This window comes from Hippopotamus amphibius, chromosome 9 (assembly GCF_030028045.1).
Source record: "Hippopotamus amphibius kiboko isolate mHipAmp2 chromosome 9, mHipAmp2.hap2, whole genome shotgun sequence".
Classification (NCBI taxonomy): Eukaryota; Metazoa; Chordata; class Mammalia; order Artiodactyla; family Hippopotamidae; genus Hippopotamus; species Hippopotamus amphibius.
Window position 1 is genome coordinate 85,441,729 of NC_080194.1, and position 22,205 is coordinate 85,463,933.

The window sequence follows — 22,205 nt, forward strand, 5'->3', positions numbered from 1 at the left end:
ATGAAGGGCTTCTATTAGATGGTCTCTAAAGTCCCTTATATGGCTCTTTCCTGATCACCCAGCAGCACTGAGCTCAGGCACTAGTGGGTTATTTTACAAGAGGATGATTTGTTCAGGTGATTTGTTCAGCTTGAAAAGGGAAAAAATAAGGCCTGTGGGGATTGGGAGGAGGGAACCCTCCGAGTCTGCTCTCCCTCCTCAGTCTTTCCCTCAAAGGGGAAGGATTTTCCTCCCCTGTCCAAATGGCACTTGAGGTGGTTGGGCTGGAGTTGTGTGCACTGCTGGAGGCCGCCAGCAGACCTGATTAGAGGTGTGTGTCTTCCTCCTCACCTAGGTCATCCTTGGTCAGGTTGTCCAGAGGGACGATCCAGCTGTCCCCCAGATCCCCATTAAGGTTGACCACCTTTTTCTCCTGCATCTCTGATGAGGTCCCCATCACTTCCAGTGTTGGATTGTCATGGTAACCATTCTCCACCGTCTGTAGCTCCTCTGTTAGTCGTTGCTGGTCCTTCCTCTGGGAGAGGTGCTGGTGGCAGCAGCCACAGAGAGCCGCAACCAGGGGCAAAAAGGATGCCATGCACACAATAGTGATGATGAGAGGCATGCTGAAGCTGTCCTCAGGCTTTTCTGGTGGTCCTTGACCGTGAAACTGCATGTCACTAACTCCCATCTCTTTCAGCTCATCCCGCTTGTCTTTCAGGAATTCATAAACATCCGTGGGAAGGAGATTTGTGAGGATACTGATTTGTTTGACTGCCACTTCCTGGGTTCCTGGAAAGGGTGCCAGCTGTACATGGCACTCATCATGAGCTGGGTTGAAGGAGGCTTTTGCTGCTCGGCACAGAAGTGTGACCAGTTTGTCATTCGAAGCGATTGCATTACAGATGTCGGTTTTCGAGATGTCAGTTTTCGAGACATTCAGGACGAGCGTCTTCTCATTCGGCTTTTCAGGAGAATAGCAACATATCTGTCCCACATCTGCTCGAATTACTGAGAAGGTGGGAGAAGGGATGCTGGAGTCTTGGGGGGCAGTTGACGCCCACTGAGCAATGGAGCTTGTGGGTCACCTGACAGGAGACGTGGTCCTGGGTCCCAATGAAGTGCCTGTAGGCTGCAGAGGCTCAGAGGTGCTGGTAACAGCTGGCGTCTCGGCGGGGGTGTGCAGAGTTCTTGGTGATAGTGCAGATGGCGTGGTTGGTATCCCCGGAGTCGGAGTCAGACTCCGAGTTGTGAAGGTGGGACCCACCGTCGTCATCATCGTGCTGAAACTTGTAGCTGCAATACTTTCGTTTGGTCCCTTGGGGGAGTGCTGTGTGGGCTCTGAACTCCCAGGGACTGTAGTAGGGACTGTAGTAGGGACTGTAGTCCCAGGCACTGTGGCAGGCTAGTGAGTGCTTGCTGGGGTGGTCAAGGAAAGATGCACAACAGTGATGCCTGAGGTCGGATTTTGAGGTTCAGAGGCTGCCTGATTTCCTTTCTCAGAGGTCACTGTGTTTGTGATCATGCTGTGGCCACTGTGGGTTCCAGGTGATGCTGTACTGTGTTTAGTTCCACTCTAGATGCTTGTGGTTCCAGGCTTTGTCGAGACAGTGGTTGATGTGGTGGTAGAATCCTTTAGGTCTTTAGGAAGTAGAGCAGAGCTGTCTAAGGATGGTGTCTTGCTGTCACTAGCTGCTATAGTCGTGCTTTGCTGGGCTGAGAGTGACCTTTGGTTTAAGATGTTAGGTGTTGTAGTTGTGATTTCCTTGCCTGCCAATGAAGTCGCAGCTTTACTGGTGGCTGATGAGGCTATGATTTGTTTTTCTGTGGCTTGGGCAGTAGATGTTGGCTTGGTTGAGGCAGCTGTGCCCTCACTGAGCAGGATTTCACAAGCGGGGCACCGCAGCAGCAGCAGCAACGTCGAGAGCACCAGCGCGGAAAGCATCGTGTCCTGGCGTCGGGCCCGCGGCAGGTGGCTGCGAACGTGGCGGAGGGTCTGGGCGGTGGGCGGCCGGCAGCAGGAGCGCGGGCGCCTCTTGGGGAGGCCTGGCGGTGACTCCGGCGGGCGGGCCGTGACCCGGGACTCTCGAATAGCGCTCCGGCGGCTCCTCCTCGCAGCCGCTGCAGCAGAGCCAGGCCAAAGGGTGGATACAGGCGGCGGAGGAGCGGCGCGCGGCTGCGCCCAGGCTGGCGGCTGCAGCGACTCCGGTCAGTCCGCGCCGGCCCTGCCTCCTCCCCCACCCCACCCCCCGCCTCCTCTCCCCCGCCCCCCCCCCCCCCCCCCGGAACAGGGGGGCAGGGGCGGCGGCCGGCAACACTTTTTATTTTAAAGTCAATTTTATCTGATATGAGTATCGCTACTCCAGCTTTCCTTTGATTTCCGTTTGCATGGAATATATTTTTCCACCCCCTCACTTCCAGTCTCTATGTGTCCCTAGTTCTGAAGTGGGTCTCTTATAGACAGCATATGTATGGGTCTTGTTTTTGTATCCATTCAGCCAGTCTGTGTCTTATGGTTGGTGCATTTACTCCATTTACATTCAAGGTAATTATCAATATGCATGTTCCTATTACCATTTTCTTAATTGTTTTGTTTTTGCTTTTGTAGGTCCTTTTCTTCTCTTATGTTTCCCACTTAGAGAAATTCCTTTAGCATTTGTTGTAGGGCTGGTTTGGTGGTGCTTAGCTGTTGCTTGTCTGTAAAGCTTTTGATTTCTCCGTCGAATCTGAATGAGGTCCTTGCTGGGTAGAGTATTCTTTGTTGTAGGTTGTTCTCTTTCATCATTTTAAGTATATCGTGCCACTCCCTTCTGGCTTGCAGAGTTTCTGCTGAGAAATCAGCTGTTAACCTTTCGGGAGTTCCCTCGTATGTTATTTGTCGTTTTTCCCTTGTTGCTTTTATTAACTTTTCTCTGTCTTTAATTTTTGTCAACTTGACTAATATATGGCTTGGCATGTTTCTCTTTGGATTCATCCTGCCTGGGACTCTCTGCACTTCCTGGACTTGGGTAGCTATTTCCTTTCCCATGTTAGGGAAGTTTTCAACTATAATCTCTTCCAGTATTTTCTCAGGTCCTTTCTCTCTCTCTTCTCCTTCTGGGACCCCTATAATGTGAATGTTGGTGTGGTTAACGTTGTCCCAGAGGTCTCTTAGGCTGTCCTCAGTTCTTTTCATTCTTGTTTCTTTATTCTTTTCCGCATCAGTGATTATCACCATTCTGTCTTCCAGGTCACTTATTCGCCCTTCTGCCCCAGTTAATCTGCTATTGGTTCCTTCTAGTGTATTTTTCATTTCCATTATTGTGTTGCATATCTCTGTTTGTTTGCTCTTTAATTTTTCTAGGTCTTTGGTAAACTTTCCTTGCAACTCTTCGATCTTTGCATCCAGTCTTTTTTCAAAGTCCTGGATCATCTTCACCATCATTATTCTGAATTCTTTTTCTGGAAGGGTGCCTATCTCCTCTTCATTTAGTTGTTTTTCTGGTGTTTTATCTTGCCCCTTCATCTGGTACAAAGTCCTCTGCCTTTCCATTTTTTCTATCTTTCTGTGGCTGTGGTTTTCAGGTCCACAGATTGAAATACTACTGATACTGCCTGATACTGCTGTCTGACCTCTTGTGGAGGAAGAGATCTAGGCGGCTCCTAGGTGCTTCCTGATGGGAGGAACTAATGGTGGGTTGGGCTGGGTGGGTGGAGCTCACTAAAACTTTAATCTGCTTCTCTGCCAATGGGTGGGGCTGTGTTCCCACCCTGTTGGTTGTTTGACCTGAGGCTACCTAGCACTGGAGCTTACAGGCTCTTTGGTGAAGCTAATGGTGGACTCTGGGAGGGCTCATGCCAATGAGCACTTCCCAGAACACCTGCTGCCAGTGCTCCTGTCTCCTCGGTGAGCCCCAGCTTCCCCCCACCTCTGCAGGCAACCCTCCAACACCAGCAGGTATGTCTGGTTCAGTATCCTATGGGGTCACTGCTCCTTCCCCCAGGTCCTGGTGAGCACACTTTTTATTGTGCCCTCCAAGAGTGGAGTCTCCATTTCCCCCTGTCCTGTGGAGGTCCTGTAATCAAATCCCACTGGCTTTCAATGTTTAATTCTCTGGGGATTCCTCCTCCCATTACCAGACCTCTGGGTTGGGAAGCCTGACATGGGTTCAGTACCCTCACTTTAGTGGGTGGACTTCTGCAGTATAATTGTTCTCCAGTTTGTGAGTCGCCCACCCAGCATTCATGGTATTTGATTTTAACACAATTGCACCCCTCCTACTATCTCATTGTGGCTTCTCCTTTGTCTCTGGATGTGGGGTGTCTTTTTTGGTGAGTTCCAGTGTCTTTCTGTCAATGATTGTTCAGCAGTTAGTTGTAATTCCGGTGCTCTTGCAAGAGGGTCTGAGCACATGTCCTCCTACTCCGCTATCTTCTAGAGTAAGATTTTAAGAATTGGTGTGTGCATGTGTGTGTGCACGTGTGTTTTAAGTAAAATTTTATGTTGTGTGCTACACTAAAGTTTTAGATACAGGAAAGATTTAAACTGCTTTAATTATTTTGCAATGCCAATCATTATAACACTGATTTAGAAGGAGCTGAGGAAAGTGGTTGGACTTCATTCAGATTAGGCTTTCATACTTCTTCAACTTTAATGAGAATATATATTTAAATTAGTGTATGTGGTTCTGTATCCCAGTTATTCACTCATGTTTCTATTTTCACGTAAATAAGTATGCAATTACATCATATCTGAAAATCTAAATGGTATCCATTCATTCATTCAACAAATTCACACACAGTGCTTACTAGGTCACTGGGCCTTTTCCTGTGCACACAACAGTGAATAAGACAAACATGATGCCATTTCCCATTGTACAGAAAAGAAATCTATTGAATAAGTTTAAGTATTAGTGTGATAAGTATGTGTTCATAACCACTATCCAGGCTTTACCAGATGTCATAGCATACAGGGTCTTCCATCAGTATAGGAAGCAAACTAATAGGGCAGCAAACTAACACTAGAATTGCTTGAATTGAACATTTGTCTAGGATACATTTCCAAACCATAGGAAGAAGATTCTGTGTGATCTTAGATTTTGCAGGTCAGGTTAGGAGGGGTCATAGAACCCTCATGTTTATCTATGCTTAAATAGGCTTCATTTTGTTCCTTTTGTCTCATGCTTTTTGTAGCAGCAGCAATTTATTTTATTGGGGATTTTCACTTTTTTGTTTTGTTTTAATGGTTTCAAATATTTTGGAAACTTTGAGAAATAATTATCAGCTTGAGTATTGCTGGAGGCTAAGTTGGAAAATGTAACTTGGTGGGAGAACCAAATAAGCATGGTGATTGAACCCAGTAATCGGGACATCTTCTCTTCAAACAACACTGGACAGGAAGGCTTTCCCAATCCTTTCACACGAGAGAGTAATCTGGGATATTGTCAGTATGGTACAGTAGGAAACAATGACAGTAGGAGTTAAGAGGGCTTGGGGGTAGACCTGGCTTTATCATAACTAAATATGTTCTATATCTCAGTGTCACCATGTACAGAAGAGTACAATGGCTTGTGGCACAGAAGTAATGGAGATAATAATAAAGTCAATATATAAACACGATCTATGTCCGTGCACATCTTACCAGTTATTTCTTGAACACTCTCTGTGTATCATGAGCTCTGGAGAGAGGTAATGAGGATGAGTAAATTACCAAGCAGGTCCTTTAGGGCAGTCATGGGGTAAGAGCTATGGAATTAACAAGAGCTGAGTTCTCTGTCTGGTTTGCCACTTAATGTGCAGCCTTGGGTTCATTTGAAGTCTATAATCCTCAAAGCTCTATTTTACAAAATGGAACTACTTTAAGGAGGAGTGGTGATATGAAGATTACATAAGATGGTATCTGTGAAATGTTCCTCACAGTGCCTGGAAAACAGATCATGTTCTGTCAATGGTAATTAATACTATTCTCAGCAACATGGAGGAAGTGAAATGTTTATAGGCAGAAAAGGGGAAAAATTACATTCTCAACGGAGCAAAAAATGGAATCAAGGGTGATTTGGCACAGAGATGGCAATTAAAGGTGCTACTTGGATTGCCACAGATCCTCACTATTACCAGCCAGGCAAAACTGGCCACCCATTCTAAGAATAAGAAATCCATCTACAGCTCTTTGCTATGTGCCTTGGATTTCTTTCCTTGGATTAAGGTACTGAGGATAGTATTAGTTATGGGGCCCCAGGGTTTGCATACAAAAATAGAAAGTCGTATAAGGTAAACAAAATGTAGTGTTTTAGAGGAAGTGTTTTCTATTCTGTTTATTCACTTAAGAAGAAGAAATAGGAGAATGATATTAAAAGACAGTAAATTTCTAAAATCCTTTACCGAACCCAGAATTTATTCTAGAGCAGTAAACACTACATTGTGGAAAACCCTTTTTAGGGATCTTTTCACTTCCTTGTTCCTTAAGGAATAGATTAATGAGTTCAGCATGGGGGAGACAATATTATTTAATAGTTGCACCATGGCACCAAGCAAGGGGTTGGGTGTGGGCTGCAGATAGATGATGGTCACAGGTCCATAGGCACAGAGGATTGCAGTGAGGTGGGCGCTGCAGGTAGAGAAAGCTTTCTGCCTGCCCTCTGCCAAACGGATCCTCAAAATGGCAATCCCAATGCGTGAGTAGGAGACACAAACACTCAACCAAAGCATTAAAGCCAGAAAACCAACATTAGTGGAGCTCACTCTCTGGGCCAGGGAGCTGTCAGCACAAGCCAAGGGTAAGACGGCAGGAATGTCACAGAAGAAGTGGTTTATATGCTTGGGGCCACAGAAGGGGAGCTGAAAGGTAAAGGATGTCAGGATGGTGGCATGAAGGCAGCCCACCAACCAGGCTGCCATGACCAAACCAACACAGACTCCACGTCTCATGATGAGCATGTACTTCAGTGGGTGACAGATGGCCACAAAGCGATCATAAGCCATCACAGAATAGAGGCAGCCTTCTGAGGAACCCAGGAAATGATAGAAGAAGAGCTGTGCAGCACAGCCCTTATAAGAAATGGCTTGGCCCTGGCCAGAGAGATAGAATAGCATCTTGGGACAGATCACAGTTGGGAACAACATGTCAAAAATAGACAGGAGTCCCAAGAAGAAGTACATGGGAGTGTGAAGGGTAGAGGAAGACACAATTGCTAGAAGGATGAGTAAATTGCCCAGCAGGGTGAAGAGGTAAATGAATGAGAAGACAACAAGGAGCACAGTCTCCAGTCCCTCTGTCTGAGGTATTCCCAGTAGGATGAACTCAGTCAGCTCTGTGTGATTCCTCATGTTCATGGGAGGAAGGTCTGGGGGAGACAAAAGACATGAAAGCATGACATGGAGGCGGATTTGTGAATTTGTGATAATTCATCACCACTAGCCTTTGTTTACACATAGAAATGATGTTGAAATTAAGAATCAGAAGTTCTGCCAAGAACATTTAGGGGCTAGTAAAGCAAATCCGTGCCTTCGTATCTCAAGATATGATATTCCTTTACGAATAGGGATACGAAGCAATATGAAGCTTTAAGACAGTGAAATACTGGATACACTAGAACAAAGACATCAGTACTGACAGATGAGCAAACCATCCACAACCAATTATACAACAACAAATGTCATAAAATAGAGCAACCTGGAAACCTAATCCTTCCTGATTCCTTTTCAGAGCACATCTACAGTTACTCAAACATGTTCAGATACCCTAAATATTCACCAAAGATCAATTTGGGTATCTACACCTCTGTTGAGAAGACTGGACTGTTATACAGTGTAATGGACATTAAGATTTGGGTTGTATCAATATCTTCTAATTGGATATATTTCTTATTTTTGAGCACTTTTTATTTGGCAATGTTATTTGGCTGAAAAACTAATGGTGACAAATTTGCTTTAATTATGGTGTTTTAGATTGTTTAGAATTTAGCAGCTATATAGTATTATATAGTGGGTATGGTGAAGTCATATACTATACAAACATGTTGATTTTGGTTATTTGGTGTTTGCTAACATTTGAAATTTTGAATCTAATGAAAGTCATCAAATTCTGCAACTTTTTTGTGTATTTTTTGATTTTTTAATTTCAATTTTTATTTTATTGTGATAAAAAAATAACATGAGCTCTACCCTCTTGAAAGATTTTTTTATTATACAAAATAGTATTCTTAACTGTAGACTCAATGGGATAGAGCAGATATCTAGACTTTATTCCTCTTGCATCACTGAAACTTTATACCTATTAATTAGCAATTACTCACTTTTCCCCCTGCCCTGCCGCTGGCAACCACCATTCTGCATTCTGCTTCTAAGAGTTTGACTATTTGTTTCATTTTAAAGGAAAAACTAAGAACATGAAATGGCATTTTACAACAAATGTCATAAAATAGACCAACCTGGAAGCCTGATCCTCCTGATTCCTTTTCAGAGCATATCTACAGTTACTCAGACATGTGTTCAGATACCCTAAATATTCATCAAAGATCAATCTGGGTGTCCTGTGGTCAGCTGTCTGCTTCCATGCTCGAGTTTGTGAATCATTCAAGAAGAGATGCCACTTTCACTTACAGTTTTTGCTGTTATGATTTTCTTTTTGGAGGTCCATATTGTATGAAAATTGTCTGATTATAATTTTCTGGACTTCTAATTACAATTCCTGGTCATTTTCTCTGATTTTCTTTTATAATTAATAGTTACTGATTGATAATTCTGTCTTCTAAAAAAAATGAAAGTTATAAGATGATTTAACATTATCCATATTTACAGAAGAAATTCTGATGGAATTGAGTCTAGTTCTATTAGATTATAAGGTCCCTGAGAGTAAAGACTATAGTTTGTCGTTAGCTACAGTATTTATCACCATGCCTGTGAATAGCTGGCATTTAAATATTTTTAGATAAATTAATAAATGAAGCTGGAAACTAATTTATTGATATACTTTGACTGTAAGTTTCATGAAGATACCATATTTATTTTTGTTTACTAAGTATCTCTATAACTTAGGAAATGCTAGAACCCAATGAATGTGTTTTTTAATAGAATTTTAGAATGCTCTAAAATGATTCCTTTTGTCTTTAGACTATTTTAAGACTTTTTTAAATTAACCCCTTGTCGTGAGTCTGCTTTTGCCTTGAGGATCCATGCCTAATAAAAGGAGTTTAGATATTCTTCTAAATGTATGGTATCTGATTCCTGAACTGGAAAAGATAGGATGAGACTTGAATACCTTCACAAGTGCTGGTAAACTGGTAACTGCCTCTTGTTGGAGGGAAAAAAATGTAAATGACAGGTAGAGATAGAGATTTAAGGAATGATAATGGACCTCCCTTAAGAGAAAGAGAAAAAAAAAAAAAAACAGTCATGATTAGTGCAAAATTCTGTAATATAAGAAAAAGATGTGAAAATGAGTTAGTGGAAAATTACCTGAAATAGTACAAAAATTATCACACAACCATAGGTTCTAGATTTATATCATGCATTTAGTTTATATGATACGTAGATCTAGAATAACATTATCTCAATAAATTTAACGCAATGGATTTACTTTGTTACTATTGTCTTAAGGTATCAAGTCTTTAGAGATTCTGTTTATTGTATTGGCTTCTTTGAGTCTTTGGGTCTTTTGGGGTTTCTTGTTGGAGGAAAGCCAGTATTCTTTACTTCTTTTCCACACTACTTTTGTCTGCTTCCAGTGAGGAATCATCTGGTCCGAAGGTCAGTTTGAACTTGTGCTGAAGCTGTTGAAAAAAGAAAGCAGAGCTCCTGGGTGGTTGCCATGGTCTGAGTTGGCCATCTTTTTATGTGGCCATCCTTGTAAGCCTCTGAACAATTTCTGTCGGCTCACTGAACAAAGAGGGCTAATAGAATAACTGGTAAGGAGGCATGGAAATAAGGAAAGATAAGATTTTTGAGCCAGGCAGATTTGGTTTTAAATCTAGGCTCTTGCCTAATAATTTTGTGATGTTGTTATGTTCTAGTTTACTTATCTCTAAAATAGGAATGGTATTACACTCTAAGAGTTGTTGGATAGATCAAAAGGGATAATGCAATATGAGGCTTCTAATACAGTGTCTGGAACATTGCAGGTACCCAGCAACTGTTATTTACTCTTTTACTTTGGGCAAGAATAATGTTTTTATTCTCCTGTAATGTACTCATTTAATATAAGCATGCATATAGCTAATGCTAAATAAATCACCGTTTTGAAGAAGTATATAAAAAATATCCCTGAGTACCCAGGGAGTTCTCCTCAAAATTATGCTGAGGTACAAAATTAAAACATGGGATGGAGAAGATTGGGAACTGTGGTTTAAGTACCTACCTCATCCATCATAGCCTACACATAAGTACCCACCCCTGGAAACCATTCAAAACACAGTAAAATAAAAATCATGTAATACATGATATCAGTGACATGTGAGGTGAAACACAGTCACATTTTTACTGGTTCTAAAGCAATATAAGCATTATTTCCTGTAAGATAAAAACTAAAAGCAAAGTAAAACTGTGAGAAATAGCATGAAAATAACACCATGCTTTATCATGTTCTTTAAAAAAACTGTCTTTATAACTTCAGATATTATTTTTTAAATCTTAAACATTCCAGCTCCTCACCATTTCTAGACCCACAACCAGACAGATTCATAGGCATTAAAGACCGAGAATGATCATTTAAATAGTTGTAATTTAGGGATGCACCCTGAGTTAGAAACAGATACTACTTTCTAGAAGATTCAATTCAAATGCCAACATCTGTCTAGGAGAGAGACAACACAGCACATTAAAAACAACTTGGATTAGAGGTCTAAAGAGAGAAGTTCAAGTTTTGATTTTTGGTGGGGTGACTGTAGGCAAGTAGTTTATCATCTCGGAACCTCAGCTTCTCATCTTTAAAGAAGCACAAAACATTCCCTGCTTCAGTAACCTCAACCTTAACTAATCAGTTAAATTTTTTTACTCCAAATAGGACACCTTGGAAAGTCAAAGGGGACTATGCCAGGACAGTAGGGGTAAAACAGGAAAGTTCCTGCTAAACCACTGAATACTCTCTTTGGTATTACGTCCCTCATTTGTGTTCTACAGATCTTTATTTTGACATGTACCACTATAATATGCCCTTTGAAAATGTGGGATATTCTTTTAATTGTGCTTAGTAGATAGTGGGTACCCACTAAATATTTGTTTTTGATTAACTGAGATTATATTTACCTCCCAGAATTGCTGTAAAGATTAAATATGATGATGATCAGGAAAGGTTTTTATAGTAAGATGCTATATAATGGTTTATTATTACTGTATTTGCTATACAGAGACCCATGCTAAAGAATTTGGGAAGTAGTTACCTGTATGAAGATGGTAGTCAGTGTCTTAAGCCTGAATGGAATCACTAGGAGAGACAGGGCAAAGTGAGAACAAAGTAGGAACAGGAGACCAAACTTTGAGAAATACTACATTTTAGGAAAAGGAGAAGAAAATGTAGCTATTTGATTAAAAAATAGATACATTCTTCAGATAATTTGGAAGAGACCAGGAGAAAGTCTTTTACATAGCTTTGTAACATAAAGATTATTAATTTTTCCATTCTATAGAAATATATTTTCTCCATTGTCAGGGAATATATACAACTAAAATTTTAATCCTAAGCAGGTCTGTGGTGCTTAGAAAGTGACAGCTGCTAAATTAATAACTAAGGAACAACAACAAATATGTGGTGGAGTAAATGGAAGAAAGGACTCTAGTCATTGCATAAAATGAGAAGGGAGCCCTTCATTGTGATTTCTTGCAACAATTCTTGCTACCCAGGTCTCCAGAATGGGGTGAAAATAAAAATTAAAAAAGATGTTAAGATGCTCTGAGTACTTACATGATCAAAATAGTCATGACTGGCTCAATTAAGAAAAATAAATGTTTTTCTCTGCCTTTTACTTCGGTTTCTTCTATAGACTTGTGCAACTCTCCATCCTGAACATTTCTCTTCCCTAGTTGCCATGGAATTGGACTTGGATTCTCTACATGTAGACTCCAAGTGGTCTTTTTCATTCAGAATTACACACAGAGAGAATGCTCTACCTCTGAGGGCTGGCCCATCCTCTAGGGTGATTCCCTCAGAGTTAGCAGAAGTAAAAAGTCTCTTACATTTGTTGGATTTTAAATGACCCCATATTCCCCCTGGAGCCCCATGCATGATCTATCCTGAGACTTGGAGCAGGAGCCCTTGAGCACAGGGAGCAATTAACTGCTGGATGCTGAGAGGGTTCATGAGTGAGGAAACAGTAATCAAAATAATGTTTAAAGCAATGACAAATCAAAGAGCTTGTGGATCCCCCATGGCCATCCTATTTTTCTGTTCTAGGTAGACATCCATGAACGCTTTTGTTCTCTATAGTGTCTACCTATTCCCTTACCTCTTATGGTTGTAGAAGAAATTGTAACGTAACGAAAGGATCACCCATCTTGGAAGGTTCTGGTGTGAAGAACAAGTCTGTTTCTATTAGCTATAAGTCCTTGAAACATCAGTGGTCTCCTCTGAACCATAATATTTTCATTCATAAAATGGAGTTATAATAGTATTTCATAGGGAGATTGTGAAGATAACATGAGATAATGTTTGTAAACTTCCTGGCACATAGTATTTATTTTTATGATTTGTATTGAAATTAGATGGAACATAGATTTCTCTTCATTGTTAGAAACTCTTTTTTTTTTTCTTTTACTCCTTCCCTTCTCAATTTAAGATGAGTTTTTTGTTGTTTTGTTTTGTCTTGTTTTTGTCTGGTCGGTTGGCTTGGTTTTGTTTCTTTTATCCACTAGTAATTACAGTGAAAGGGATGGTGAGAAACCAAACCAAAATGAAACAAACCAAAACAAACTAATATTTATAGAGTCAAAAAAAATCTTTTCCATAATAATAGCCTGTTTTCTATGGCATGTAAATAAGATTTTCTAGATTCTCAGGACTCAACAGGCCAATCTAAGAAAGGGAAGGTGGAACTAACATTTGAAGAGTGCCCACTTGTGACAAATGTCTTTAAAAATCTCATTTTATCTAATTCTTACAAGATGTACATAGGGTAGCTATACTTAATCCACTTTATAAATGATGACAAACATGGATCGTCAGAGAAGGTAAGTTGTTTTCCCAAGACGACACAACTGTTAAGTAGTAGAGGTGGGAATCCAGACCCTTTGAATCTAAAGCTCAAAGACTTAATTCTAGGGCAGAGCCAAGTTAATTCTAATAGATCAAAACCTGGTTCCTAGTTTTCTCCCCAGTTTTGACCCTCTGGATGAGCAAGGTATGCCCTTTACTAGTCCTCAGAGAATTAGACCCTTAAGCTTCACCTTGCCCATCTCTTTCCACACTTCTTTATGCTTCTGTTTTGTCCAAAGCATATTTGCTTGTAGTTGATGATACCTGTTACTCTTAAGTAATGATTAGTACCTTCTAAGGAATTTCTGACAAACAATTAAGTGGCTTTATGATGACAGTCATTATACCTGTCTGAAATTAAAGCTGTCTGTCTTACCGTGTAGAATACTTAGCACTGATTTATAATAAGAACTCATTGTATAGTAGGTAGATACGTATTTTTTAAAATTAATCCTATCTACTATCCACCCACCTATGATACGTTTCTTCTGGGCCCAGTTTTCATGTGATTGCTCCAAACATGACATTTACAAGTTACCAGTAATTATATAAAATTATACCTATTAATTGTAACTTTGATCATGAATAGGTCAGGTAATAAAACTTTATAAGACTTGTATACCTTTTTAAGCATTTGTTCATTGGTTATTTTTGAAATCTCTTTAATAATACCTATAGTAGGCAGCAATCACAAGGGCTAACAGTATATACAAATATTAGCATGTATATGTCTTCATTCTTAACATTTTGGACATTTATTTACTTAAAGGTTTTCAAGTTTTAAGAACACATGAGGATGAACCTAGAATCTGTCATACAGAATGAAGTAAGTCAGAAAGAGAAAATCAGATATCGTATATTAATGAATATATACATGGAATCTAGAAAATTGGTGTTGATGAACCTATTTGCAGGGCAGGAAAGGAGATGCAGACATAGAGAACAGATTTGTGGACACAGTGGGGGAAGGGGAAGCTGCGACCAAGTGAGAGAGTAGTATTGACATATATACACTACCATGTGTAAAAGAGATAGCTAGTGGGAAGCTTCTCTATAGCACAGGGAGCCCAGCTCGGTGCTCTGTGATGGCCTAGAGGGGTGGGATGGGGGGTGCGGGTGGAAGAGGCTAATGAGGGAGGGGATACGGGGTATATGTATAAATACAGCTGATTCACTTTGTCATACAGCGTAAACTGTCAAAATATTGTAAAGCAGTCATAGTCCAATAAAGATCTTAAAAAAAAAATTCTACAGATGACCAATGTTGCAGAGGATGTGGCAAAAAGGGAACCCTAGTCACTGTAAGTGGAATTGTAAATTGGGGCAGCCGTTATGGAAAACATAGTGTGGAGGTTCCTTGAAACTTAAAAATAGAAGTACCGTATGATCAAGCAAATCCACTGCTGGGTACATATCTGAAGAAAATGAAAAGACTAACTTGAAAAAGATACATGTACCACAGTGTTCATAGGAACATTATTTATAATAGCCAAGATATGGAAGCAACCTAAGTGCCCATCAATAGATGAATGGATAAAGAAGATATGTATGTACATACATACACACACACAAACACTGGAATATTATATTACTTGTTCATAAAAAGAATGAAATTCTGTCATTTATAACAATGTGCACGGACCTAGAGAATATTATGCTTAGTGAAATAAGTCAGACTGAGAAAGATAAATACTATATGATGTCACTTATAGGTGGAATCTAAAAAATAAAACAAACAAATATTTATAAAAAATTGGAAACAAACTCACAGCTATGGAGGACTAACTAGTGGATATCAATGGGGATCAGGAAGGGGGGCGAGGCGAGATAGGATTAAGGAGAATTTACTTAGTAGAATTAAGATGTCAAGTTTCCTAAATTGATCTGTAGATTCAATGCAATTCTAATGAAAATCTCATCTGATTTTTTGTGCAAATTGACAAGACGATTCTAAAATTTATGTGAAAATACAAACGTCCCTGAATAGCAAAAATAATTTTGAAAAAAATCCTATTGAAGGGATGGTTCACTGGCAGACCCGGCCCAGTGATCAATGACGGTGGCAAACACAGGTGCACAGGGCTCTACCCTTCTCTAGTCTTTGTCAGAGAGTCAACAGAAGTCACAAGAATGTGTGTTGTCATCTCAGCTGTGTCTTTTCCCATGTCCTAAGGATTATTCAGTGCAGAATTCTTGATGTTGGAAATTCTGGCTCATTCATCACCTGGAACACCATTGGGTTTTAATGAAATATGGCCTACAAATTTAGATCATTTGTTTCTTTTTCCTGCAGAAAGTAAAAGTCAACAAATATCATTATTGACCTTCTCTTGAAGGAGTAGCACTCTTAAGAGATTGAAGTAATCTCTGTACAATAACAGCTGGGAAACAATAGTGGTTTAGGTCAATGTCTTAAGGTAGGAAAGAAAATTCATGGGTGTTCACTTTTGGAAAGGAAAGGACAAAATTAGTATTTTATAAAAATAATATTATTTTATATGTATGTAGCCAAAGAGAATCAAATAGAAGTTGAGAGCATTCATAAAGGTATGTGAAAGAAGTCAGATGGAAGGTTAAATCAACAGTATTGTTAGTATGTATTTTATAAAGAGATTTTAAAATATATTAGCTAGAGCTAAGTGACAAATATTTTGCAGATAATTTTCAAAATATGATTGTGATTTTACATTGACTTTATATGCCTTATACTAAAATTGATAGCCAATATGAGAAAATCGGGCAATGTGATAGGTTAACTGAGGCAAATATTAATTCAGGGGGCTTCAGTTCCTCAAAATCCATCCTGTGGAGAGCAATACTTCCCATATACAAGTGAGAACAAGTCTATCACCATAAAAGGCTTCTGAAGCTGCCATTTTCTTCCTCTAAAACTAAGAGTGCTTTTGGGCTTCTGTGTCAGACCAGGTTTCCTCTTTGTTTACATAAAGCCCTTCTTCTCATAGCTAAGACATACATTAATTCTAGAAGAAAAAGCATAGCTTCCCATTTTCTAGTTATATTCATCCAAGTTTAAAAAAACAACTCTCACAGAAAATCTAAATAAGTTTAGAAGATATAAGGTACAAAGGCAGAAGTCTTTGAAAGGAGAGAAAATCTCTGAATCAGATGGTGAGATAGCACCCATTCCTGGCATGGAACTTGCAGTCTTTCAGGTCCTGAAAGGAGGACATTTAATTAGTAAGATGTTTATCCAGGAGGGATAGCACTCATATCATCCCTAGAGTGAAGAAGCTCCAGAACTCCTTTCTGTGACTGGCCATAATCACCAGAAAGCATAAGACTCATCAAAGAGACTATGAACCTCATCAGAGAATTACCCTTTGGGGATGAAAGCCCACGGGTTTTCATCTGTGAAATTATTTATTTATTTTTGTTATAATTTTATTTATTTATTTATTATTTTTGGGGGGTACACCAAGTTCAATCACCTGTTTTTATACACATATCACCGTATTCCCTCCCTCCCTCGAGTCCCCCCTACCCTCCCCGTCCCAGTCCTCTAAGGCATCTTCCATCCTCAAGTTGAACTCCCTTTGTTATACAACAACTTCCCACTGGCTATCTATTTTACAGTTGGTAGTATATATATTTCTGTGCTACTCCCTCACTTCGTCTCAGCTTTCATCTGTGAATTTAAAGGAGAAATCAAAGAAAACAAAACACAGCACAATACAACGAAATCATTCCCAGCACAAGGAATTTTCAAACCCAGAGTGTCATGGTTATTTACTTTGGAATTTTGTTTTGGGCTATGTAAAATGTCTTAGGGAATGATGGCCCATCAAATGCAAAGGAAGGCAGTTGGGAAAAAAACCTGATTGTTTATCATAATGTGGAAACATCCTCATCCATGAGGACTCAAGGGCCAAGGCAATATCTCTTGAGATATCAAATCAATCTTAAGCTCTATTATGTAAAATAAATGTTTCTATAGCTTGTTCCTATGGTGGTTTTCTTCTATGAGGGAAAAAGTAGCACTCTACTCATCAAACACTGAAAGTTTCTTTAAATCTTGAATTTACCTGATGATCCAAAACCTAGTTGTAAGATTGGTGAATAGCAGAAATTGGCAAATGCTTAGTGTTTTTCATTGTTTGGAATTTTGGGGTCATTACAATGTATTTATGGTCATAGTCTCGTTTTTATTCTTCTTCAGCATAAGCCTATGTTGCTTTCATCACAGCTTATAGAACCAACTTTGAGTAATTTTATAAAAAAACTCAAAATTCTATTTTATTAACCACAAGTTAATAAAATGCTTTCTCTATAAACCTTAACATTACAAATCTGATTTAAAACAAAAGAAAAACTCTGATCTTATCACATACTCCAGAATGGAAATGTGTTGCTGATATGAGTCTATATGGCAGAAGCATCTTAGAAATTAGTGAAGAACTGTTCCTTGTCTATTAGAGAGGTCCAGGTCTCCAACCAGATTTCTCTTCTTTTCTTCATACATTTAATTTCTTTTCACTTTGGATATACAATTGTGGAAGCGTTCAGATTACTCAAACAAAAGAAAACAAAAATGCTTACAGTTTGAGCCCTGGAGTAACAGAAATCCTAGAAAAAATAAAAGCGATTTCAGACTATCTATTTTTCTTTATTTCTAGACGCACACTTTTGTCTGTTTTATAGCAAATATAAAGTTTTGGAACTCAAACCCCATAGATTCGGTTTAGTTCTCAATATTAAGCTTAAGCAGGTCTAACTCTTCATGAGCATCTCAAAATATGTCGTGAGATGTTTTGATCACACTTTATAAGGAGGATGATTGATTGCCTGATGATTGATTGCTTAAAATCCTGGAGGGAAGGGAAAAATAATAAAAAAATTATAAATAGAAATAAACATTGTATAACAGGAGTTGAGGAAAGCAGTGATATTCTGACCATTACTACATTAGCTTTGCGTCAGATTTCACACACAATCAGGGGAGCATAGTCGAGGGTAGGACAGAGGAATCTTGCTTCAGGTAATGCTAGACCATTATTGGGGTCCTGCCTTGATATATCTGCTGCTAACCAGAGAGCTTTAGAAAGGCAGTTTTCTCTCAACTATCAAGGATGAAAATTTCTTTAGAAATTTGTAGTGGAAACTGTGATAATCAAAGAGACAGAATCTGTATATTTGGAAGTGTGGCGGGGGGCAGTATGTCAGTCTGTTTATGTGTGTGTCTGTGTATGTATATGTATTAGAGAAAAACAGAGAGAGAGAGAGATGCCTGAATAAAGACTTTATCCTTGAGGGAGATAGCAACTCTGAAATGTCGCTAGTTTGGATATCTTTCCTAATTCCACAGAAAACAGAATACAAAAATTCCACAAAAAAAAGAATACAAAATTTACTCCTCTTTGCTATTTGCCTTTTATATAATTGAGTCCTCTTTAGGTTCTATAATAAGGAAGTAACCACTTGTCCTCAGAGGTCCACATTAAAGCAAAAGTGCTATGTAAAAGATAAAGAAAAATGTATCCTTTGTATTCTCTATCAGATAAGATGTAGTTGGCATATTTCATATGAAATAGCTTCTCACATGAAATATGTAAATCTTGTATTTGCTGTCCTTCCTGTAGGAACAGAGTGCCATATAGAGAAGAAATGACAAACGTGGGCCTAGTGACATCGCTTATCTTCACAGGCCTTCCCCATGCACCAGAGCTGGACACGCTCCTCTTTGGAATCTTCCTGGTGATCTATGTCCTCACTGTGGTGGGGAACCTCCTCATCCTGCTGGTGATCACAGTGGATCCCCACCTCCACACCCCCATGTACTACTTCCTGACCAACCTGTCCTTCATTGACATGTGGTTCTCCACGGTCACTGTGCCCAAAATGCTGATGACCCTGGTCTCCCCAGGAGGCAGGGCTATCTCCTTTCACAGCTGTGTGGCCCAGCTCTACTGCTTCCACTTCTTGGGGAGCACCGAGTGTTTCCTCTACACCGTCATGTCCTATGACCGCTACCTGGCCATCAGTTACCCTCTCAGGTACACCAGCATGATGAGGGGGAGAACATGCGCCCTCCTGACCACAACCACGTGGCTCAGTGGCTCTCTGCACTCTGCTGTCCAGACCACACGGACCTTCTGTTTGCCCTACTGTGGACCCAGCCGGATCCAGCATTACTTCTGCGATGCACCGCCCATCCTCAAACTCGCCTGCGCAGACACCTCCGCCATCGAGATGGTGATCTTTGTCATCATTGGGTGGGTGGCCTCAGGCTGCTTTCTCCTGATAGTGCTATCCTATGTGTGCATCGTCCATTCCATCCTGAAGATCCGCACCTCAGAGGGGAGATGCGGAGCCTTTCAGACCTGTGCCTCCCACTGCATTGTGGTCCTTTGTTTCTTTTTACCCTGTGCTTTCATTTACCTGAGGCCAGGCTCCAAGGAGGCTGTGGATGGGATTGTGGCAGTTTGCTACACTGATGCCCCTTCTCAACCCTGTGGTTTTCACTCTGAGAAACAAAGATGTCAAGAAAGCTCTGTTGAAGCTGAAAAGTGAGTCAGTGTTTACTCAAAGTAAATAATCAAGAAAGGCCATATGTGACTAGCTTTTATTAATATTTTGGTTATAATAAAATTAAATGCCAACATAAATGTTATATTTTTATGGAACATTTCCATTAATTTTTGATGAAAGCAATAAAATTTCAGTTTTTCTCCGTTTGCAATGCTTCTGAGACTTGCAGCTTAAGTAGCCAATTAGTGGTGATAATATAAGAGGAAGGATAATGGCCAATTGTTTATCTTTTCAGTGTTCTCCTAAGTAAATCCTCAGAAAAAGTAGTTTACCTCTATCTCCTATAAAATTATTTTCCAAAAATGCTATCTAATCTAACACTCCTATATTTTATTTTGTGTAAGTTAAATGAAAGCTTTAAAAAAACTTTTTCTTCCCATTTTAAAACTTCTTTATTGAAAAAATTACTTATAATATTCAAATAAATTATGTAATAGATATATGTATGATGAAATTTTTAATTAGACAATATCAGAACAAAAAAAGATGAATTCTCAAAAAGAATGGCTTTATTCACATTTAACAGCTAATGAAAATTGTATGACTCTTTGTTTTTCACTTTGACCTCCAAGATTTTTGAAAGTGAACATTTGTCTACTATGCACTGTAGGCACTGTTTATACTGTATTTGTCACTGATAAAACTATCTAGATTTTCCTTCTATAATTACACAATTCCTGGTTTTTTATCCCCAATGTAAAACTTCTATTTTTGGCAATCAATATTTTATTTGTAAGTAAATAGGGGACAAATACTAAATATATAAAAATAAGCAAATAACCTTAGAGACAAAAATATATCATCACTGTTATTGAGCATATACCCTAATTTTACTCAGTCCTAGGCCGCACTTCCTATGTGTATAATTCACATTTATTTGACTTAAGGTTCAAAATGTTCTTTGGACACAATTTGAGGAGGTAAGACTTGGGCCATGAACCTTATAAAGAGTTATCCAAATATATACATATATTGAACATGTAAATTAATTGCTCTTAAAATAAAATCTTGATTGTAATATCACATGTATATTGTTGATGTAATAAGTGTCACCACCCTAGCACACCAGGAGGAGACAAGGACAACTGGCAGGCAGCTGTTAGAACTAGAGAGTGTGTCTCAGACTCTTCAGACTTACAGCAACTGCCTTCCAGAGACGCTTTAAGCAAGGCATCCCTTCTGGGCTAGCTTGGAACATCTTGCTCTAGGTAAGCTATGAAGCAATGCTGGAAAGAAAATCATGCCAACTCTGAAAGCATGACCTATATAAACCATGAAACAGTGATCTATCTAAGAGGTTAATTCCAATAAATCAGACTGATATGGACCATTATATAAAGCTACTCATTTTGCAAAGGAGAAAACTGAAAATGAGTTAGACCAAAATGACTTAGCCATTGGATTCACTTGGATTCTTTCCAGATCCTTGTAACAATCACACTATTTTATTTAACTCAAATAACACAAAATGTTTTGGGATTTTTACTAAGTGTTAAAGCACATTATAAACAATAAATACACAAAAAGAACAAAGTCTATGCATTCATAAAGGTCACTGTCGGGTAAGGGAGAGAAACAAATGTAGCATCATGCGAGGTACATTGTGATAGCTGTAATGGGTGCCCAAGAAAAGAATCATTATTTGTTTTAACTTGGAAATACGCTGGAAGATTCAAAATACTATGCAAGTCAAAGCCACAATGAGGTATCACTTCATACCAGTCAGAAGGGCCATCATCAAAAAATCTAGAAACAATAAGTGCTGGAGAGGGTGAGGAGAAAAGGGAACTCTCCTGCACTGTTGGTGGGAATATAAGTTGGTACAGCCACTGTGGAAAACAGTATGGACGTTCCTTAAAAAACTAAAAATAGAACTACCATATGACCCAGCAATCCCACTCCTGGGCAAATACCCTGAGAAAACCATAATCCAAAAAGAAAAAGGTACCACAATGTGCATTACAGTACTATTTACAATAGCCAGGACATGGAAGCAATCTAAATGCCCATCAACAGATGAATGGATAAAGAAGATGTGGCACATATGTATAATGGAATATTACTCAGCCATAAAAAGGAATGACATTGAGTTATTTGTAGTGAGGTGGATGGACATAGAGTCTGTCATAGAGAGCGAAGTGAGCCAGAAAGAGAAAAACAAATACCGTATGCTAACTCATATATATGGAATCTAAAAAAAATGGCACTGATGAACCCAGTGACAGGGCAAGAATAAAGATGCAGATGTAGAGAAAGGACTTGAGGACACAGGGTGGAGGGAGAAGGGGAGGCTGGGACGAAGTGAGAGAGTAGCATTGACATATATATACTAGCAAATGAAAAATAGATAGCTAGTGGGAAGCTGCTGCATAACACAGGGAGATCAACTTGATGATGGGTGATGACTTAGAGGGTTGAGATAGGGAGGGTGCGAAGGAGCCATGGGAGGGGGGAGGGGATATGGGGTTATATGTATAAATACAGTTGATTCACTTTGTTGTACAGCAGAAACTGGCAC

General features: G+C 39.4%; 3 protein-coding genes across 3 annotated transcripts; 1 reads left to right on the forward strand and 2 right to left on the reverse strand.

Moving 5' to 3' along the window:
* Positions 1 to 304: 304 nt before the first annotated feature.
* Positions 305 to 5,693, reverse strand: LOC130860943 (podocalyxin-like). The gene is given in 2 exon segments (XM_057749467.1): positions 305 to 2,100; positions 5,669 to 5,693. Coding segments are annotated over 2 exon segments (1,821 nt in total).
* A 658-nt stretch (positions 5,694 to 6,351) lies between these two features.
* LOC130860525 (olfactory receptor 148-like) lies at positions 6,352 to 7,290 on the reverse strand. Its single transcript, XM_057748852.1, has one exon. It carries the CDS (start codon positions 7,288 to 7,290, stop codon positions 6,352 to 6,354), a length of 939 nt encoding a protein of 312 aa, XP_057604835.1.
* Positions 7,291 to 18,763: 11,473 nt separating this feature from the next.
* LOC130860529 (olfactory receptor 10G9-like) lies at positions 18,764 to 19,669 on the forward strand. The gene has a single exon (XM_057748855.1). The coding sequence runs from the start codon at positions 18,764 to 18,766 to the stop codon at positions 19,667 to 19,669; it is 906 nt and encodes a 301-aa protein (XP_057604838.1).
* The last annotated feature ends 2,536 nt before the right edge of the window (positions 19,670 to 22,205 follow it).